General features: G+C 39.5%; 1 protein-coding gene across 1 annotated transcript in view; it reads left to right on the top strand.

Moving 5' to 3' along the window:
- The window catches only part of TM7SF3 (transmembrane 7 superfamily member 3), a 28,597-nt gene extending 7,651 nt beyond the window's left edge, over positions 1–20,946 (top strand). Inside the window, exons 2-12 of the mRNA XM_044678715.1 lie at positions 1,745–1,909; positions 2,421–2,558; positions 3,114–3,234; positions 5,175–5,346; positions 6,238–6,415; positions 10,562–10,648; positions 12,564–12,644; positions 13,762–13,914; positions 14,994–15,091; positions 17,223–17,385; positions 18,851–20,946. Of these exons, the coding sequence (XP_044534650.1) occupies positions 1,745–1,909; positions 2,421–2,558; positions 3,114–3,234; positions 5,175–5,346; positions 6,238–6,415; positions 10,562–10,648; positions 12,564–12,644; positions 13,762–13,914; positions 14,994–15,091; positions 17,223–17,385; positions 18,851–19,116 (1,622 nt within the window). The 3' untranslated portion in view covers positions 19,117–20,946. The remainder of the gene's footprint in view (positions 1–1,744; positions 1,910–2,420; positions 2,559–3,113; positions 3,235–5,174; positions 5,347–6,237; positions 6,416–10,561; positions 10,649–12,563; positions 12,645–13,761; positions 13,915–14,993; positions 15,092–17,222; positions 17,386–18,850) is intronic.
- The last annotated feature ends 2,010 nt before the right edge of the window (positions 20,947–22,956 follow it).

A 22,956-nucleotide genomic window follows, 5' to 3' on the forward strand; every position in this document is an offset into this window, starting at 1 on the left:
TTCCTTCCTTCCTTCCTTCCTTCCTTCCTTTTTCCCTCCCTCCCTCCCTCTCTCCTTTTCTCCTTCCCTCCCTCTCTCTCTCTCCCTCCCTTCCTTCCTTCTTTCTTCCTCCCTCCCTTTCTCCCTTCCTTCTTCACCTTCCTGCCTCCCGCCCTCCCTCCCAAATAGTTTGGTGATTGGTTGTGAAATATACAATCTTTTGTAAAACTCTTTCAAACCTGGTGCAACTTTGAGTCAACAACCCTAGTGAGACTCACTGGTGGGTCTTAACTTACCAGGGAAATTTCTATTAAAAATAAAGTGTCAAGTCAGGGATTATAGGCAAGGAAAAGTAAAACTCACTGAGTGACTTTTCTTCCCAGTGCATCTTTATTCCTTCCCAGCTGGAGCTGTTATTGTCCACCATGTAGTCATTTTTGAGGGAGGCCTTTTGCTTAGTTCTTGCCATTCAAGGCAACTGAGACTCCCCTTCCCCCTTTTTTGTGCATTTTCAGGAAATCAGGAAATAGAAGGAGGAAGTGGTGTGTATAATACAATCCCAACTGTCAGACTGATATTCTTCCTGAAAAGAAGCTAGCAGAAGGAATTTTTTTTAAAGCACTGTTCCCTATTTTCCAGCTCATCACTTCCTAGCCTTTTGAGCCAAAAGGACCTGACAGAACACTAGGCCTCAGATGCAGTTTAACCATTCAGGGACATAATCATGATTAAAGGACAAGAGATCTCAAATGATGAGCCCTTTTGACAAACACATCCAAGTCACCTTAGTCTGGAGAGAACCAAGTCTGCTTCCTAGAAACATTGGGAAGATTTTCAAGTTATGTTCATTTTTTATTTGAACTTACTGACCATTCAGTTTTCTGTTAACTCCATGTTTTTTAATGATTTTAAAACTAAAATGCTAAATAAAAAAATTAAGTTAAAATTAAAAAAAATTTAATCAAGAAAAAGAATAAACCAATAATTATATTTATTATTAAAACATTAAATTTTAATCAAACAATTTAAAATTTCATAGTTTTAATTTAAAAAGGTACAACTTGGTACCAACCACACCATTGTCTCCTATCTCTATCTCTATGTCTGGAATGAACTCCCTTGTCACCTCTTTCTCAAAGAATTTCTAATGGTTATATAGCCCTTTTCCATTGTGTTCAACTCTTTCCATTTGGAGTTTTCTTGGCAAAAATACTAGAGTGGTTTGCCATTTCCTTCTCCAGCTCATTGTATAGATAAGGAAACTGAAGCAAACAGGGTTGAGTGTCTTGTCTAGGATCACACAGCTAGTGTCTGAGGCCAGATTTAAACTAAGGAAAATGAGCTTCTTGATAGTCCCAGCACTATCCACAGCACTATCTCACTGCCCACAAGTCTGTCTGTTTTTTCCAGGTAAGACAATAGAGAGGAAAGAGATAATTTGGCCAAGGAATGAAAAAGGGAATAGAAATTGAGATGAGAGAGATAGGAAAGCTCAATAAGACCAGAATTATTTATAGGAGCTATTCTTGTTTGACCAGTGACTTTGGAGCAGAGGAATGAGGTTAGAGAGTGCTTTCTTGAAAAAGAAGATTCTGTTTAGTTTTCTCCAGTTCCCTCTTGTCTTATTTGTTTCTCTGCTGGATGATGACTATATCTGTGTGTAAAGAAATGGCTCTGATGGTGCTTTTGTAAGCTGGTATTAGAAATGCAAATATAATATTTTAAAAAACCAACCAAACAAACAAAAACCCTCTTCTTGTTTCAGGTCTTCTTGAATTTTCTTTGGGGAAATTTAAACACTTCATGCTCAACAAGCCCTTTACAGAAGCTGTCTTGCATCACATTGCCAGCAATGTCACATTTATAATCTTCCAAGTGCATTCTCAGTACAAGAATGTGACCGTCTCTTTCTACAAGGTCTGGATGGAGAGTTCTCCCATTTTTAATCTATTTCTGTCTTTGGATCTCTCACAGAACATTTTGTGTATGCTAAAAAAAGTAAATGATGTATAAATTTTGAGTATGTTAATGGAACTAAATCTCTGCTAAAGGATGGGCTCTTTTTAAATTTTAGGTTATTATTATTATTTTTAAAATTCTTAACCTTCTTCCTTAGAATCAGTACTATATATTGGTTCCAAGGCAGAAGAGTGGTGAGGACTGGGCAATGGGGGTTAAGTGACTTGCCCAGAGTCACAGAGCTAGGAAGTGTCTGAGGTAAGATTTGAACCCAGGACCTCCCATCTCTGATCCTGGTGCTCTAGCCACTGTGCCACCCAGCTGGCCTGAGATGCATTGCTTAAGGTCTTCCGTTGTTAATGCATCACCAACTTACTGAAGAGTACCACAACAGTGTCAGCATTATGGGCAATGCCCAATCAGAATGGGTCCTACGTCTCGTCAATATCTCTTTTCCTTTCATTCCCAGAATCCTCCTTCAGGAGCTTCAGGAACAGGGGTGGACAAAGGACTAGTTTCCATTCTCAGACCAGAACAGAGCATTTGTACATGGTACCTGGGGACTTCCGAAGCTGACAACATCTGGAGTGTGGCTGTTCCACTTTCTTATTCAGAAAAGGGTAACTCTGGGTTTTTGGCTGCATGCTTGTTTCCAGAGTGCTTCAGCCTGAGGAGGACTCCCCTCATTCCTTATTAGCCATATTATTTAAATATGATTATTTTAATTACCACTATTACAAATGTATTATAATCTAAAATTTTATTTTCAATTAATAATAACTCATTATTATTAAAAGTTTTTTATATATAAAAATTACTATTAATTTACCAAGTCACCTCTCAGTTGTAATTCAGGTTTAGGGTGAACCACCAGCTGCAACCTTAATGAGCGCTCAGCTCTGTTTTTGTTCTTGCCCCAGAAATTGTACATTGAGGGACTTATCTTCCTCTCTTGTCCATAGAGTTCTACTTTGAAGTAAGTTTCTCAGTTCTTCTTATTTTTTCCCTCCTTCTTATAAATTTTTTTAATGCTGAGATCTGAAGTATGTGGACCTCAGAGAAGGAAATGTTCTTTCTCATGGGCTTAAAAAAGTTGTAGGCTTTGCTTGTCTAAACTTGTACATGGTTAGGAGATTGGAGAGACATGATCTCTGGTCATTTTTATTTACTTCCAGATCCTATCCCTGGAGGCTGTAATCTGGAGTTTGATTTTGATGTGGATCCTAACATTTACTTGGAGTATAATTTATATGAAACAATGATCAGATTTGCCCCAGCAAATCTAGGATATGCCAGGTACGTGTGGCTTTCCCAAGTTGTTTTTAGATTAAAATCTGCTATTGGAAAGCTGCCTCAGTGGATAGAATGCAGGACTTGGAGTCAATAAGACCTGGGTTTGAATCCTTTCTCAGACACTTATTAGCCTTGTGAAGTGGAGTGAGTCAATGAACTTCTGTGCCTCAGTTTCCCAGTATGTAAAATGGAGTTGATAATGACAGCAACCTCACAGACATAGAATTGTAATGAAGATTAAATGAGTTAATATAAGTAAAGCACATTGCAAACCTTAAAGTGCTATATAAATGACAGCTATTATTATTACGAGACTGTTTGAACTTTATACATTTGGCCAACAAACATTTATTAATTGCCAATTGTGTTTCAGGAGCTCTGCTAATGGCTGGGATTCTAAAAACAAAATATACTGGACAGCTGGGTGGCACAGTGGAGAGAATGCTGGGCCTGGAATCAGAAAGATCTGAGTTCAAATCTAAATGACAGTTACTGGCTGTGTGACCTTGGGCAAGTCACTTAACCCTGCTTGTCTCAGTTTCCTCATCTGTAAAATGAGCTGGAGAAGGAAATGGCAAACCACTCTAGTATCTCTGCCAAGAAACTCCAAATATGGTCAGAAAGAGTTGGACACCACCGAAACGAAAAACAATAAAAAAAAAAAGATAAAAAATTGAAACATATCCTAGCTCTGTGATCCTGAGCAGGTTACTTAACCCCATTTGCTTATACTTAAACAGTCTTCTGCTTTGGAACCAATACTTAGTGTTCATTTTAAGACAAAAGGTAAGGGTTAAAAAAAAATAAGTTAAACATCTGATCAGTCACTTTAGCAAGACACAATTAAGGCTTAAATACAACTACTAAGCAGTTTTTATAGAAATAAAGAAAGATCTACACATGACAGAAATATTTAGTATTCCTGGCTATGATGTACTAATATTAACAAAATATTACAAAATTCTTAGAGAAACACCATACCAGTGAAAATATTAAGAAACCGCTATTTAGACTTAGATGAAATAATAAAAATCTAGCAAAGAAGTAAAAGATCAAAAATATATAGGGAAACTGGCCCCAAACCCCAAAACAGTTAAGGAGGGATGGTATTTTGTTGTTGTTCAGTTGTGTCCAGTTCTACAAAACTACTATGTGACTTTGGGGGTTTTTGTTGATAGAGATACTGGAGTACTTTGCCATTTCCTTCTCCAAAGTGTTTCCATTTTGCAGATGAGAAACTGAGGCAAATAGGGTTTAAGTGACTTGCCTAGGGTTGCAGAGCTAATAATTGTCTGAGGCTGGTTTTGAACCTGGGACTTCCTCACTCCATGGTCTGCACTCTCTCTGCTATGCCATTTATCTGTCTCAGCTTTCAAATTATGTTTTTAAGTAGTAATTATCCAAACTCTACAAACTTTTTTTTTTGGAAAATGTAGTTAAGAAGAATAAATCAGGTAAACATGATTTAAAGAGCAAAACTAGGACAAAAATCCACTGCCAGTGAAGGTGTTAATTGGTATGACCATTTTGAAAAACCATATGGAATGATATAAGAAAAATGACAAAATTATTTCATTCCTTGATATGGCGATTCATCTTCTAGATTAATAGCTCAAAGGAGGTTATTAAAAGGAAGAAAAACTCTATGAGTGCCAAAATATTCTCAGTTTTCCCTTTGTCCTTATTGGTTTATTTACTGTCCCCAGCCTAGCACAGTGCTTTTCTGTATATAATAGATATTTAATTGAGTCGGATTGAAAGGCTCCTTGAACAGGGAAGCGACATTTCTCAAAAGAGAAAAGTGTGTCGGTGACTTTTCCACATTTCAGGTGTGATTTTATGCTTTTCTTTTAAGGCAGCAAGGTTTTCTCATTTCTGTTGGTATTTGAGGCTTGGGTTGCAGGGTGAATGTTTGTGCTTTCATTTGTTGTGTTTGGTTGCAGAGGCTCAGACCCCAGCCCTTGTGATGTGGGCACTGGCCAGGACTCCAGGTGGCGGTTGCAGTATGATGTCTATCAGTACTTTTTGCCCGAGAACAACCTCACAGAAGAGGTGCTGCTAAGTCACACACAGAAGATGACCGTAGTGTCTCAGGTGGAAGCTAATGGCTTCAAAGTAAGTGCAGAGATCGGCTCTGGCCCCGAAAGGCCTGGAGGACACACACCAATGGCAGGAAAGGGGAAACTCACCTAAGTTCCCATTGGTTGGGGTGTGGCCGTACACATCTTGATCTGTTATTGGAAACGGATTGTAATTGAGCGGTAAGAGTCGATGAAGGGGATGCTCTCAGGGAATCCCATGGACTGATGCAGAACGAAAGGACCAGAACCAAGAAACCACTTCTGTACAGAGCACGAGGAACGCCTGATCCTCCTCTTTGGAGCGGGCGCCTGTCTGGGGCATGGTGTGAGAAATGCACACAAAGAGATTCCTGACTGGCATCTCAAAACAGAGTTTAGGATGACTGCATTGCACATTGCTGTAAAGTTCAACCCTGTTATTTAGTGGTGAATGATATTTGGCTCCAGTGACAGAGGAAAAGTGGAAAATTGGAGATGAAGAGGGTAAATTTGCCCAACTGCAAAATGGAAGCCCAGGTTAGGGGAAGCTATATGGCATAATGGTTAGAGAACCAGGCCTGGAGACAGGAGTTCCTGCTTTCAAATCTGGTCTCAGATATTTCCTAGCTGTGTGACCCTGGCCAGGTCACTTAACCCCAGCTGCCTAGCCCCTGCTGCTCTTTTGTCTTAGAAATGATACTAAGACAGAAGGCAAGGGATTAAAAAAAAATAAGGCAAGACTTCACGATGATACCATGTTTAATCATCATTATGGAGTCCAAAATCTCTGCCCTCTGAATTTTTTGGGCCCAGTTTGTAGAAAACTATTTTGATGAATTGAGAATTAAATCTTATTACTACTGGCATGTTGGGCTTGTGATATGATGAATGGAGTTTTTGTTTAATTTGGGCACCAAGTAATCAAGCTGTCATTTTTAAATTTCAGGTTGCTACTCTAAAATCTAGTGAGAAGACCATTGTTTACTTCTCCTCTGTCCCAGGACAGGGTGTAATTTATAATGTTATTGTACGGGACCCAGTTTTAAATACATCGGCTGCTTATGTTCCTGTTCACACATATGCCTGTCACTTCAATACAGTCCTAGATAATTGTTCTTCTCTTGGTGAGTGCATTAATCCATTAATTTAAGTCAAGAAAGAGCTCTTTAACTCCAAGACTGGTCTCAGCAAATAAGGAGTTTCAATATGGTTATCAGGTTCCTTCTGTCATTTTTACATTTTTAGCTCAGTGAGCTAAAGTATGTGGTCTTTTTCGTTTTTGTTATCTGTGTTTTGTTCCCCCAGCTGATGTGTCTTTACCCATTACTGTACTCTAAGCTAATCTAAATTGCTATACTCTAAACAGTTATATTCAATAATACATACTTCTTTTTTTTTCTCCCCAGAGTATTCTCCATGGTCTTTACTTTGACTATATATTGTTTTTCTTCCTTTTTTCCCCCCAGCATCCTCAGAAACCATAGATCAAAGAGAAATTTCTTTTAAAAAAAACTCTATAATTTTCTCTTTTTTTAAGTCATCTTCATTTCCAAATTTATCTCTTCCTCTCTTTATTTAAAAAAAATGTATATTTACTTATAAATTCCACATATATGCACATATTCTAAGCTAATTTCAGTACTTGGTTTTAGTAGTTGTTAGCTAAAAAAGATAATTCAATAAGGCCACAATTGAAATTGAACAAAAGAATAAACCAAAACACATTTCTCTGAACAAGAAAACATTTATCTACAGTGTCATGTAATATCTGTCAATAAGTGAGTCAATGGCATGCCTCCATTTATGCCAAAGACCCTGAACAAAAGGATAGCTACTAGGGGAAGCTAGGTGGCTCAGTGGATAAAGAATCAGACTTAGAAACAGAAGGTCCTGGGTTTAAATCTGACCTCAGACCCTTCCTAGCTATGTGACCCTGGGCGAGTCTCTTAACCCTAATTGCCTAGCCCTTACCCTTCCTCTGCCTTGAAACCAATACCTAGTATTTATCCTAAGACAGAAGGTAAACATTTTTAAAAAAGGATAGCTACCTTTTTATAGGTTTTGGGGAGTATAAAACAACAGAAATGAGCAAATGACATCATGGGATTGATATAGTTGAGGCAAAAGGAACAGCTTGACCGGTTGGAAGTTTGCTAACGTGGATCTAGCCACAACTCCCTCTCCTGCTCCCAGGGCTAAGAAGGGCTGTTGTTGGAGTCCACCTGCGAGAGAGCAGTGAGACAGACTTCCTTGGAGTGTCAAATTGGCAGTGTCAAATATTAGACTGAACTCTATTGTGTTCACATGCATCCCCCCATATTTAACCTGAATCCCTTAAGGCAAGAATAGATCAGTGATTCCAAAGAGAGCTGGATTTTTAAACTGATCTTGTTACAGACTGGCTGAATTCTGAACCAAGTTCAGAGACAAAGGCTAGGGACATTAGCAACTACTGGACAAAATCAATTATTTATAAATAGGATCAATAAGAAATGGCAAAGGACCAATTCTTTTATTTTTATTATCAGTTTTTATTTTTCTCAAGATACGTGTCTGCAAATGAAAGAAGCTTGTTGTTGATTGCACTTGCTAAATTATTGTCATTCTTTTATAAATTGACTTCATGTTTTTGCAATGAACAGAAGTCTACTTTCTCTTCTATCACCTCTGAGAAACAAAGAAAAACAAACTCTTGTAACAAGTATGTATAGTCATGCAATGTGGATTCCTGAATTTTCCATATTTAAAAAAAATGTTTCCTTCTGCCCCCTGAGACTATCCCCTCTCTGTTGGGATGTAGGTAGTGTGTCTCATCCTCTGGAGTCATGGTTGGTCATTGCCTTTATCAGAGTTCTCAAGTCTTGCAAAGTTGTTTGTCTTTACATGTTATTGGTATGGTGTAAATTGTCTACCTGGTTCTGGTGCTGTCTTTGGTCTTCTTCAGTTCATATGAGTCTTCTCCAATGTCTCTGAAACCATCCCCTTCATTATTTCTTACAATACGATAGTATTCCATTCCATTCACATTTACTAACTTGGTCAGCCTTTCTCCAGGTGATGAACCTCCTCTGTAGTTTCCATCTTTTTTGTCACTGCAAAAAGAGTTGCTATAAATATTTTTGTACATATTGTTCATTTTCCTCTTTAGAATTTCTTTGGGAGTATAGACTTATTAGTGATGTTACTGAGTCAGAGTAAACAATTCAATAAATTTGGGGGCATAGTTCCAAATTGCTTTCCAGAATGCCTGTACCAATTCCAAGTTCCACCAACATTGTGTGAATGAACCTGTTTTCCAATAGCTCTTGCCCTCTTTTCCTATCCAATGAGCCATCTCTCTATAACAAAGAATAAAAAAGGAAGAGAAAAAGCAGTAAAAACTAACCAACTCATCAAGAGTCTGATATTATGTGCAAAGAGGGAGGTGTCTGATGTTCTTGCTCAGTTAAAAAAATTTTTTTAAACCAACTCATTTTTTTTTAACCTTTAACTTCTGTCCCAGAATCAATATTCAGCATCAATTCCAAGGCAGAAGAGTGGTAAGGGCACTTGGGATTAAATGACTTGCCCAAGGTCACATAGCTAAGAAATGTCTGAGGCAAGATATTTTTTTCAATTATTTGTAGAAACAATTTTTTAAAGCCCCTTTCAATTTTAAGGTCTTAAGTTCCCTTGATAAAGTTCCTCAGTCAACATTTGGAATTTTCTGAGTACTTTATCTCTATCAGACCATAGTGGTAAGTGAGTAGAAAATATATCTCTGATAAAGAGATTAAAATAGAGAATATGAAAGGCACCCTCAGAGATGGAAGGAGGCATCTTAAAGAAGCACGGAGTTTGGAGGAGCCTTTCACATTATCTTGCTGTGTGGCCTTCGGAAATTCAGTTAATTCCTTTGGGTGATTATCCTCATCTGCTCAATGAGGAGGTTGGGCTGGATTATCTTGGAAGGGTCTATAGTTTTGAATTATGAGTGAAAATGTCCCGCAACAAATAGAAAGCTGCTGCATGCTCAGTGTGTGACTTATCAGGGAGCTCTTTTTCCTTAGCCCCTGGAGGAGGAGACTTTGTGGTCACTTGTTACCTGTGTAACCTCCTAACTCACCTTCTTCCTCCCACCCCTGGGAGGTTCATAACCACCACCAGGACTAATTAGGAAGACTCCCACAACTTCCAACAAACAGACTTGTAGGGGAAAAAGGACTTTCTTTGTTTTGTGAGGGTGATGAATTTTAATGTGAGGCGAGGAATATAGGTGACCTTATTTTAAAAATATATCAAGGGATCATCCTCTTTTCACTTGACTCTGTAGATTCATGAGCCTGTCAATTGCAAATTTAGGGAGTTGAGAAGCCGAGTTTAAATTTGAGACCAAGAGTTGTGGGATCAGGTTTTCATTGGCACTAGGAAATATTTAATTATTGCCCTTCGTTATTAATTATTAAGACATAAGGACAAAAAAAGGCCTAAGGAGTTTTAATTTTTGACATTGTGGTTTGTGGTGTATTAAAAGATGCTTGCAAGATTAATGCATTGAAGCAGTAGTTTCATCAAGTTCAGAAATATAATTAAGTATTTTGTATTCCTGTAGAGTGGCATAAAAGTTATTCTGGTGGTCTAGTTCAAATAAGACAAATTTTAGTAAGGGTCCGTGTAAAAAACCCTTTGATTGCGAAGTTGATTTTTTTTTTTTAACTCAAGTATAAGATAGTTAGGGGCCTGGTCTGGCAGCAGCTCATCTGAAAAGATCCTGAGTGTTTGTGGGCTGCAAGCTCATGTGAGAAGTGTCCAAAAAAACTAATACAAACTTAGGCTGCAGATAAGGATAGTGTCCAGAATACAGAAGGCCATTGATAGTTACATTGCTCTTTTCCTTGCCCAGACTTTAATCTGCAGTTTTGTGTCCAGTTCTGAGTACCATAGGGCAGGAGGATGGCATGGTGGATAGAGAGCTGGGCTTAGAATGGGACATCCTGGCTTCAGATCTGCCCTCATACATTTCCTAACTGTGTGACCCTGGACAAGTCATTTAACCCCCATTACTTAGCCCTTATCTTGGAACCAATACACGGTGCTGATTCTAAGATGGAAGGTAAGGGTTTTTTTAAAATCCCTATAGGAAAGAAAATGAGATAGTAGGATGAGAATTTTTATTGAAAAACAAAATTTTTATGTCAGTTGATACTCCTGGTCCTTCTGATTGTTAATTAAAAGTGGGAAGCAATTCAGATGTTCACCAATATGACTCATTTTATTTTAATTATTTCTAGGAAGGCTTTCAACCAAAGTGTTTTTCACTATTTTTGCTGTCCTTGGTCTCTTCATTTGTTTCTTCGGACACAGATTCTGGAAAACAGGTATTCTGCCTTTTAAATATATTTCACTCTTTTGCATGTTATTAGTGGCATATGACTTAAACAAATAATATCTTTATGGGTTTAATCAAGTATGTGAGCGTTATGAATTACTCTACTTTTGGTCTCTACTCAACACTTAGAATGATTTTTCCTATCAAAAGAGAAGGTTGGTTTGAGTACCACATATCTGTGTTTCCTTTCAGGGAGATTTTTTTATTTGTTAAAATCACTAGGTTAATGTAGATTGGGGGGGGGGGTTGTGGATAACGAATGCATCTTATGTTGTGTGATTGGGTCACTCACTCATTGTAGCATTATATTTGTCATGGTCCGTGTCTGTAAAAATTCAGGCCCCTAATGGATTGTGTAAAGAAAACTGGAACTGCAAAGTCTGCGGTAACAAATGGGCTGAGAGAAACTTATCCTGGTGAATCCTGATGAAATTGGCCAAGACTTGCATCCTTTAGGCTGGGAGGGCTCTGAAAAAAAAATCTCTATTATGTTTTGAACCAGAGACTCCGAGTGGGCTGATAGAACTCAACATATACTAACGTTTTCTTAATTGCTACCACTTTCGTAGTCAGATCATATGCCTATCGTGTCTAACTGGGAAAGAAGAAGAATGTGATGAATTTATGATGTGACAAATTGAGACCTTTTCTCATATGGGGGCAATAATTGCTAACCCCTTGGCATCTCCAGATATTATTACTAGATTTTATGTGAAAGTTACATGGTTTTTGGTTAATCATGTTAAAAGGGGGAATGGTATATTGGATCATTCAGATATTATGTCTTTGGGTTTGGAGTGCTTTAGGACCCAAAAGGAGCAGGTAGACTTTTTTTTAACATTAATGTTTTTATTGGTAATTTTTTTAAACCCATATCTTCTATCTTAGTATCAGTTCTTTTTTTTAAAAACACTTTCTATCTTAGTATTAATTCTTTTTTTAAAAAACCCTTCCCTTCTATCTTAGTATTAATTTCTTTTTAAAAAAATCTTTACCTTAATACATGTATAACCCAGTGGAATTGCTTGTCAGCTCTGGAAGAGGGGAAGTAAAAAGGGGGAGGGAGAGAACATGAATCCTGTAACCATGGAAAAATACTTTAAAAAAATAAAGAGAAAAAATGAAATTATGATGAAAAAAAACAATAGCATTTATCTTCTGTCTTAGAATAGATACTAAGTATTGGTTCCAAGGCAGAAGAGTGGCAAGGGCTAGGCAATCAGGCTTAAGTGATTTGCCCAGAGTCACAGAGCCTAGTAGGTATCTCAGACCAGATTTGAATCCAGTTCTCCTGAATCCAGGCCTGGCACTCTAATTACTGTGCTATGTAGCTGCCCCAATATTGGTATCTTTTGTTTTACATCACAAAGACTGTAAAATTGTATTGTACTTTTCCTATTTAGAGAGTCATCTCCTATAACAAAATATAAAAAAAGGGGGGAAAACCTGTAAGCAAAATTAACTAACATATCAACCAAATTTGTTTTGGAGAGGTTAATATTAGAATTTATTTTGTAATCCCTGACCAGCGTCAAAGTTGGGAGTGTTTTGTGTGTTGTGTGTGTGCTCAGGGTAGCAAGTGGAAACCAGGCTCAGGTGATGAGAATCTGCTTCATTCCCACAGTGGATTATTGAAAGATGATTTATGTACATGAGCCTTGTGCTCTGCCATTACTGTATCCAGGCGTCAAGATGAATAGTATTGAAGGCTTTAATTATTCTGCTCTATTCTGTTCTATCACAAAATTTTCTTGTTCCCTTTTCACCAAACATCCTGATGTGTAGGAATTGGGCACTCAAGAGCGTATTGGTAATGAGAAGAAAATGTCAACTTAAAAAAATTCACCAATGTGCTTAAATACAGAGTATTCAGCTGTGGTTTCCTCTTTGTGGTTTATTTTTAGAACTATTCTTCATAGGATTTATCATCGTGGGATTCTTTTTTTATATACTGATTACAAGATTAACTCTTCTTCAGTATGATGGTAAGTAAAAATAAACTCTTTGCTGAGTCAAAGGGGAAATGTTGAGTTAATTCCCCAGCCTTCTTTGGCTACTAGATAACTGATTCTGCATGTCCAGTGTAGGAGATGGTCTGCTGCCTCTAAAACAGGGAGACCTAGGTTTGAGTTCAGCATGTGACACACACTGCTTGTATAACCGTGGACAAGTCACTTATCACACTTTAAGATTTGAAATTGTGGGTAGTTGCTGGTCTGCACCGATAGAAGTTCTCTTTACCAGCGACATCATAGATCTAGACCCCCCATTTCATACTTTGTATTCTTGTTGTTCATTTGTTTCATCTATGTCTGACTCTCTGACCCTATTTGGGGTTTTCTTGGCAGAGATACTGGAGTGGTTTACCATTTCCTTCTCCAGCTCATTTTACAGATGAGGAAACAGAGGCAGAAGGGGTAAAGTGACTTGCCAAGAGTCACACAGCTAGGAAATATTTGAGATCAGATTTGAACTCAGGTCCTCTTGACTCCAGACCTAGTGCTCTCTCTACTATGCTTCCATCACATATTAATCCTTCAAAAATTACAGCAAGGACAAGCAGGACAGCTTGGAAAGCTACCGGTTGTACTTACATATTTAAAAAAGCAAAACAAAGCTTTACATACTAGAGTTCTGCATTTTCATCTACAATCTTCTTTTGCTGTTCGACTCTGTACACGGAAATGGCTGTTTTATTCGCTGTTTAAACTCTGAAAAAAAATAGCAATCACCCCCAGCACTGATAGTGTCAGAGGAATGCTCAGAATGTACATTAAACTACTGACTCCTGGTTGTGCAGGTTTCTACTCTTTCTACTCTGAGAGTTAAAAAATGAATGGCTTTTTAATGACCCAACCAAAGCTAGTGCTACACTTGTTGAAAGGTTTTTTTAGCCCAAGCTCTAGCCCAGGGCCGTGATCATCAAAGCTCGGGCAGGCTTCTTGGAGGACAGCCTGAATCAGGCTGATTGGTTTTGTGGGTCATCGGAGAGCTTTTTGCCTTGGAATCCTGCCCCCAAGGTTAAGTCCAAGCATGTTGTGATTCACACCTGCCATGGAGTATGGAATAAGTAACATGGTTCCCCTCTCCTCCTTTGCTTAGATCGCCTGGTTCTGACCGCAGTTGCTGGAGGCCTTGGCGGGATTCTCCTGGTCCTGGTTTGGTGGAGATTTGGGTTGATCCTCATTTGCATGCTCTGTGTTGGACTGGTCCTGGGATTCCTCGCCTCATCTGTGGCTTTCTTTACTCCTCTAGGTAGGAGATTCCATGACCAAGGGTTTAATTTTGTTTAAATGCTTGAGACAAACTCATTCTGTATTGTCCTGGTTCTAGTGTGCCTGGATGGGAGGCTTGGACTCTCAGGAGACATCATGTTTTTAATTTATTCCAAAAGATGCTAGTGCTCTGACTGCTTGCCTTGATCATGTGGAATCCATATTTTTGAGAAACTCTAGTGGAAATAATATAAAGACTTTGTCCAAAAGCACAAAGAACACCTTTCTACTTTTAGAGGTGACTTTTTTTTTTCAGTTACAGAATTTTATTGATATAGTAGATTAATAAAAACTGAAAGGGGATAAATGGGTAAGGAATTCAGTACATTATTTAACAGCACACACTTTAAAATTATAGTGGAATTATATTTGCTTGCTTGACACCTAAAGTGAAAGGACTCAGCTTAGAGATTCTTCTCCTTATAAAGGATCATTGTGGTGTGGAAGTAGATAAAGGTCTAGCCTTGAAGCAAGGTTATGTGACCCTGAGTAAGTCACTTAACTCGAAGCCCCAGGCATCTCTTAAGTCTAAAAATTGGTGGCAGAATAGATAGAGCACCAGGCCTGGAGTTGGGATGCTGTGTGACCTCAGACACTTCCTACCTGGGTGACCCTGATGTGTTCTTTCTTAGAACTGATATGGAGATGGAGAAGATAAGGGTTATTTAAAAAAAAAAACAACAACTATAAATTGCTGAGAATTTGCTGTCACTGGTAGAGATTTGCTTATCTGGACTTATGTATGGGAATTTGGTTTGAACACAGTCTTTCTTTTTTTGTAGGAATATTCTTGGAATATTCTGTTATTCTGTTAACATATGTGAGACCTACTCTAGGGAGAGTTGATAGCTAAATAGTGGTTATGTGATAAGCATCACTTAGTGATATATATATATATCCTGTACATGTATACCTTTCCCAACCCTAAAAATCTCACGTCCCTCAGTGTTTAGTTGCAACAGTATATAAAGGAGCTAAAGTATATTTGTTTCCTCTACATTGAGACCATTAGATTTTATAGGGTTTGCCCATGGCTGATTTTTTCTCTTTCTTTTCCAGGAGACTTGAAGATTTTTCATGACGATGCTGTGTTCTGGGTGGCTTTTTCTTGCATGGCCATTGCGATTCCGGTACTTTTCATAGGTTGCCTAAGAATTGTAAGTGTGTCATAATGGATTCTTATTTCTTGTGTACTTCTAAACATTGATTTTTGTAAATACTAAAATAACAAGTACTTGTTTAAAAAAGGAAGGGGGGCATTTTGAAGATACAAAAAACGATTTTGATGAGGAAGAAAGAAGTACACAAAGAGACTATTGTGACTAGAGACTAAATGTGTGTGTGTGAGGAATTTTTATAGAAACAATTTTTGGGGCTGCTAGCTGGTACAGTAGATGGAGTATCAGGCCTGAAATCAGGAAAATTCATCTCGATTTTATTTTTTTTAATAATTTTTATTTTTTAGAAAAGTTATCATGGTTACATGATTCATGTTCTTACCTTCCCCTTCACCCCCCCTCTCCCCCATAGCCCATGTGCATTTCCACTAGTTTTGTCATGTGTCATTGATCAAGACCCATTTCCAAATTGTTGATAGTTGCATTGGTGTGGTAGTTTCCGGTCTACATCTCCAATCATGTCTGCCTCAACACATGTGTTCAAGCAGTTGTTTTTCTTCTGTGTTTCCTCTCCTGCAGTTCTTCCTCTGAATGTGGGTAGTGTTCTTTTCTATAAATCCCTCAGAATTGTCCTGGGTCATTGCATTGCTGCTAGTACTGAAATCCATTACATTCTATTTTTCATCTTGATTTTAAATCCAGCCTCAGATACTAGCTATTTGACCCTGAGCAAGTCCCCTAATCCTGCTGGCCTCAGTTTTCTCATCTGTAAAATTAGTTGGAAAAGGAAATGGTAAACCACTCCAGAATCTGTCAAGAAAATTCCAAATGGGGTCTATGTAAATGGAATTAGCTCACCCTTATTCATTCTTTAGACTTTAGCTACCAGGAATATATCACCCCACCCAACTTAGAATTAAGTGGGGAGAGGGAGATCTATGACCCACATGTGCTAATAAGTGACTAATCAAAAACAAGTGACTGCCCCTTGGGCAGTCCGAAACAAGGATGAGACTGTCATTTGTCCACATAGAACTGGAGGGTAGATGCAGGAAGTGATGAAACAAACTATCTTTTAAATATGGTGGTAACTTCCCGTGACAGTGATTTTTGCCTTTTGAACTTGACCTTGAAGGAGCTCAGGTGAGACCTCAGGCTGCTTCCTTTTGAATTGTCACGTGGGTAAATTAGGCTGACTCCCTTTTCTTTTCCTTGGCGTTTCTGGAGGCTCTAGCCTCAAGAGGCCTCTCATCTTGGAGGAGGCCTTGTGGCTAGAACCCTTGTTTAATTAACCTCTGTGTCCCCTCTGCTGGGGTGTCTGAAGCCTTGCCTGGTTCGGGCCTCTGGACCAGGCCAGAGTTTCTTTCTCTCTCCCTCTCTCTAACCCCCTCTTCCCCTCTCTCTCTCTCTCTTTCTCTCTCTCTCTCTCATTCCTTGGTGACCACACCTTTAAATATTAATATCCAGTCCAACCATAACCCCTTTTATGTTTTACAAAGATTAAGACACACCCGAAAAACAACTCAAAAACAACATTTGTAGAAATATAGGCCAGACTTAGTGGCCTCTGAGGCCTTTCCATCTCTGTGAGATTTTGTGGCTTAGTAACATGATGAAAAAAGCTTGGCTTTTTAAGTTTGACTTGTTGGAGAAGGCCCTTAGTGGATGATCATGGCCAAGGCATTTTGACCTTTCCGAGTTTCTGTTTCCTCATCTATAAAATGAATGTACACTTTATGACCTACTTCACAGTGTTGTTGTGAGGAGGCCCTTTTGTAAACCTAAAAATTACTCTGTAACTTAAGTGATTGGGTAAAGGGGGTGAAGAGTCAACATACTACATAAGGATTGTCTGGAAATTATAGTCTGCTGTCAAGTTTACTATCATCCAAGAATAAGGCTTATTCAGAATAAATATTTATTGAATGAATTAGTGTCTGACTATGCCCAAGTTTGGTATGGATGTCATATGAGGATGCAAGAAGTTTGTAAAGCAGATTAAAGATTTTAGCTCAGTCTTTCATGGTGACAATAACCCTCGTTGAAATCTCCAGAAACTATCGATGACTCTGAGGAGGACTCTTTCTTTAGCTTGTGGCAGTAGTTGATTGAGATAGATGTTCTTTTGGAAATAGGGGTTTAAGACTGTTTTTCACATCCTGTCTTGTAGCTGAATATACTGGCTTGTGGAATAACAGGCTCCTACTCTGTGGTCCTAGCTATCGACAGCTATTTTTATACCAGCCTTTCCTACATCACTTTGAACATACTCAAGAGAGCAGTCAATACCCATTTCAACAGAGCTTACACCAAGGTGCCTTTTCAAACTAACGGTAAGTCCTTCAATCAAGGGATGAGTAGTGTGCTCAGTTGGGGATGTCAACGCACCTATAATACAGAAGAAATGCTAAGAAAACCCCAAAGGGGGGGCGGTCACAAAGAGTTGGACACAAGTGAAAAATGACTGAACAGCAACAGCATTTGGTGTAATATAGGTCAGGCTGGATGGCCTTTGAGCCCAAAAGTCTTAGTGTAATTTTAAGCTTAAGTCCATGCTTCCAACTAGCTCAGAACTGAACAGAAGAAGGCTCCTGGTGAGGTGAAGCCCCTTCACCTTTGCCTACAGCCTGTCTAGAACTGTTCACATTTTATGCAACGGAACCTCATAGCTGCTTGTTAATAATGACTTTTGGAACCTGAGAGAAGAGTTTAAATAAACCGGTGGATTCGTTTGAGTAAATTTCATAGTAGCAAATGAATTCTTCACTATGTCTCTTGCATCCTCAGAATTAAGATAAAAGTTGATCTTTAGGAACTTTAGGAAGGTAAGGTAAAATCAGGTCCCTGTAGACTCCATGGTGTGTAACAGGTATATCACACTGAATAGATGCTGAGAACATTTTTGCTAAATTAACCATCTGTGGTGCTTCTGTGCACAGGAACTGCCTGACATATTTTCACCTGGGCTCTTTTGCTTTACTCTTGGTAGTAAATGCTAGAACCCAGGAATTGCTAATGTTTAGAGCACTGGATTTGGAATCAGAAAGATCTGAGGTTCAAGTCCTACTCAGTTATTCCCTAGTTGTTATAAACCTAGGGGAGACACTTAACCTGTCTCCCTCAGTTTCCTTATGTGTTGAAATGAGAATAATAATAGCATCTGCCTCTCAGAGTTGTTGTGAAGATTTAATGTGTTAATATTTGTAGAGTGCTATGTAACTTTTGCTAATTATTAGTGATCTAATTTTCTGAAGTACCAACAGTTACTTCTTTGTCTAACACTCTTTCCTGAGAACTTGAGACCTTGAATGGAGAATGAAAGAAAACTGAAGGGAGACCATAAAAAAATTATTAAATGATTGACTCCACAATGCAGAGCTTTCCCTCTCCCCCTTCCTAGCCACACCTCCACATAATACATTTGTTTCAAATCATAACAAATAATGTAACAAATATTTAAGTGAAACAGTTCTATTCTGTTTCTTTTTTCTTACTCAAAAGGGGTGAGAAAATTGTCCCATCCAGTTAGGTAGCGATGATCAATGTGGGTGAGAAAAGGCCTTCAGTGTATGTGAAATGCCTCCCAAGAATTATTGTTCGTGTATCCAAGGACGAGCAGATTAAAGCGCTGTTTAGTAATGAGGATGAGGACAGTTACCATTTACTTAGTGCCTATCCCATGAACTCGCTCCATCCTCCCAAGGGCCCTTGGGCTGGGCTGTCGTCATCCCAACTTTACAGAGGAGGAGACTGCTGGATTGCTAAAATTGGAGTCTCAGCTGTTTCTCTCCTTTGTAGATTTTGTCATTCTGGCCACTTGGGGCATGCTGGCTGTGAGCGGGATCACAGTCCAGATCCGGAGAGAAAGGGGACGGCCATTTTTCCCTCCCCATCCCTACAAGATGTGGAAGCGAGAGCGAGAGCGGAGAGTCACCAACATCCTGGACCCCAGCTACCATGTGCGGCCGCTGAGAGAGAGACTGGCCAGCCGCTTGGCCGAATTCCGGCAGCTCTTTCAGCCGGAGGAAGTGGCAGCGGGAGAGAGGACGCCGTTGCTGCTGTGATGTGGGACACGATGCCTCCCGTGGCTGCTCCCTGCTGTGCTACGGCCCCCACGGCCTGAGAAATCCAGCCTCTCAGGGACAGACAGACATCCTGCTTGCCCGTTGCCTCGGGGCTTGTTCCGGAGCCTTTGGCTCATCCTGTTGCTAAGTGTGGAATGAGAGAAGGCAGGAAATGGCTATATTTGATGGCAAGGAAACATTTTCCCATTTTCAGTGATCTGAAGAGAGCAGTTTAATGTTCAACTTAATCCATTTAATGTAAGCACTGAGGAAGGAGAATTAGGTGTGGAGTGGACAAACGGAGGCTCCAGCTCATTGTCCTGTCACTCTTGAAATCCTTCCTCTCCCCACCCTTCTAGTGTTTTTTATTTGTCTAATTATGGTGGTGGTATATGGAAAGCTCATGCAGGGGATGGGCCGGAGACCCGACAGTGCACTTGCTGCCAGGTGAGCACGAATGGTCCTGAGTACACTCTGAATTTGAGAGAATAGAGAGAGATGAAGAATGGCTCCTTTAATTATCTATCATCAGCCGACCCAGTCTCCTTTCTCTTTCTTAGACCTCTGTATCCTTTCTTATTAGATAACGTTTTAGAAAAGGCATCCTTTGTTTATTTTGTGGCTTAAGTTAGAATGATCATCTCTGAGACTCAGAGGCAAGCAATTATAGATAATGAAGGATGGTGACTAATTTAGTTTCCAAATCCAAATAAACGGCCATTTTTGCCTTTCTCTGGGCATTTCCAACAAAACACTAAAATAAACCTCTAACATGTTGTTTGGGAATAGGTTAACTTGCATTTTTCTTTTAGAAAAGAATTTACTCAGCTTTCGTTTTCTGTTCTAAAAATTCAAACCGAACCAAGTGATTTTTGTAAGGTGACTTTTATTTGCTGGCATCACTTGCCTGACAGTGTCTTCCTGGAGGCTCTCGCTGCCTGGGTGGTCAAAAGCAAATTTAGTGGAGAGGAGGGGAAAGATGTGGCTCATTTTAATGAAGATCATTCTCATTGGGACACAACCAACTTTAAATTTTATTCCTTTGTAATCTGACTTTTTTTTTTTTTTTAAGCACCAGAAAGCCCTGTGTCCTGGACTGCATTTTCTCTAACTCCTAGCAGGCCTCTTGCCCCAGTTCTGCCATAATAATGGACGGGAGACTGGCTCACCGGGATGTTTTTCAAATTAGTTGAAATTTCTTGCACAAGATTATATATGGGTTAACCACTGATGCTGGAAGCAGTGCAGCCATCATCAGTTTTCTTAGTTTCATCCTTGAGATATTTGGAATCTCTTATTGGATAGTCTTGTTTGATTTTGAACCTTGGAAAAATAGTCTTGGAAAATAAGAGAAAACCCTGAGTTTTTTGTACTAATCACCTCTACTGCACAATGTTGTTCTTCTCTTTCATACCTCCCACCCCCCCTTCCTGTGGCCTTTTGTGGGCTTAAACGAACATCATTTAGATAGAGGATTGTAAAAGCTTTTACAGGCCCCAATAACCCTTTAGACTGGGAAAGCCTCTCCTCCCCTCCTTTTTCACATTGAGCTCGGGACAGTGCCTGTGCCTCTGGATGCATTTCCACTCCTCATATTTATTTGTAAAGTTAAGGTTTGTTGCTAGCCAGGAATTATAAAGGTAGCACACTCAAAGAAGAAAATACAATTTGTTTAACTTTTCCAATATTTTGTGAATTATCAAAAGCAGAAATTTGTATATCTTTTTATAATAAATATACATTTCTGAAAACTTTTCTCCAGGTACTTTACTTTATCTAGTTCCATTTTTGGAAGTAAAAAAAAAAGAATAAAGCATGTTCCTTACTTAACTGTGTGTGGTGACATCTTGATTCTTACCATCTCATATAATAAAGCCTCATGAAGGGGGCAGCTGGGTGGCTCAGGGGACAGAGCCAGGCCCAGAGATGGGAGGTCTTAGGTTCAAATATGGCCTCAGACACTTCCTGGCTGTGCCCCTGGTCAAGTCATTTAACAGTCTTACTCTGGCTGCTCTTAGTGCTCTTCTGCCCCCCCCCCCACCCCCAACTGATCATTGGAATTTCAAGGGTAAGGATTTTTGAATGAATAAATACAGCCTCTTGGAAAGTGTGAATGAGAAAACATATTTAGATTTCAAGTACAAATAGTATTGTTTGTAGAACTGAATCTGAGTCTTCTAATAAAAGTCTTCAGAGTTCTTTATTCCAATGTATACAAAAACATTTTTTCTAAGTAAATTGGTAAAGATTTTTTTTGTCTCTGCATTTTAAGAGTGCAAAAAACCAAGTTCTGTCTCATGTGAACTTAGGTTTTTTGATCAGTAGGAATCCTTTGCCACCATTGGTTGATGTTGAGGACAAAGGAAGGAAAGGCTATGATTGGCTGGGTACATTTTTTACATTAAATGTCTTTAGAGGAATGATTTAACCTTGAAAATCCATGTCAAGCTTGGAATTTTAAAATAATTTTTCAGTTTGGTTGCCAGTTTGGGGATAGCAGGTGAAAATGCACTTTAGTGTGAGGATGCTAAAAAAAAGTCAATAAACATTAAACACCTGCCACGTGCCAGGCACAGAGGATACAGTGAGGCACAAGAGCCCCTGCCCTTATGTTGTCTAATTCGGGGGGAGATATGTGCAGATGAAGATAGGAGTTATCCGTGAGCATAGCGCAGAAGTCCAAGGATGCAGGTTCAGATCCCACCTTTGTACTGGGTGACCCTGGGGAAGTCTAAGGTGTTCACCTGCAAAATTAGGAGGTGGGGTTGGACTCCGCGACCTTCTCTGTTTCCAGGGGATCCCAGGATGCGGACTCATCCCAGGATTTCAGAGTTGGAGGGGGTCTCGCTACAATATCACTGATAAGTAGCTGGCCAGCCTTTGCTTAAAAGACTTGCTGTGAGCACATTAGGGAGGGCCAGAGCTCTTGGGTTTACCAGTCCTGGGAATGGGCTGGTGGCTTGACAGTGCCTATCCCAGGCTCCCCGCCTCAGTAGGCCTCGGGGTGTGGGAATATAGAAATAAATAAAGAGTAAGAGGGGGTGAGGCTTCCTGGAGGAGCAGGAATTGGGTTCCTAATACTTGTTGGCTGAAGGGAGAGGACACTGGATGGGGAGGATGGGGAGTCAGTCACAGCTAGGTAGCACAGTGTGTAGTGTACCACTAACTGCAAGGTGGGTCCCAGTGGTCACCGGAACGCAAAGGGTCGGCTCCACTTTACAAATATGTTGAGAGGAAAGCCTTTATGAACTGTGCAACTATACACATATGTGTTTTCGGTTTTTTGTTTAAAAAAAAAAAAAAATTCTTGCCTTCTGTCTCAAAATCAACACTTGCTTCCAAGGCTGAAGGAGCAGTAAGGGCTAGGCAAAGGGGGGTTAAGGGACTTGCCTAGGGTCACAGCTAGAAAGTGTCTGAATCCAGATTGGAACCCAGGACCTCCTGAATCCAAGCCTGGTACACTACACACTGTGCTACCTAGCTGCCGATCCTATACATTCTTTTTTTTTTTTTTTTTTAAATAAAAACCCTTACCTTCTGTCTTGGAGTCAATACTGTGTATTGGCTTCAAGGCAAAAGAGTGGTAAGGGTAGGCAATGGGGGTCAAGTGACTTGCCCAGGGTCACACAGCTGGGAAGTGTCTGAGGCCAGATTTGAACCTAGGACCTTCCGTTCTCTAGGCCTGGCTCTCAATCCACTGAGCTACCCAGCTGCCCCCACCATCCCATACATTCTTAAAGTGCTTGTTAACTAACAAACCTTTGAGAACAAGAAAAATGATGCATTTCTTTTTAAGTTACGAGAACAATACTGCTAATTTTATCAATCATTTTTATTGAC

Source organism: Gracilinanus agilis, chromosome 5 (genome assembly GCF_016433145.1).
Source record: "Gracilinanus agilis isolate LMUSP501 chromosome 5, AgileGrace, whole genome shotgun sequence".
Classification (NCBI taxonomy): Eukaryota; Metazoa; Chordata; class Mammalia; order Didelphimorphia; family Didelphidae; genus Gracilinanus; species Gracilinanus agilis.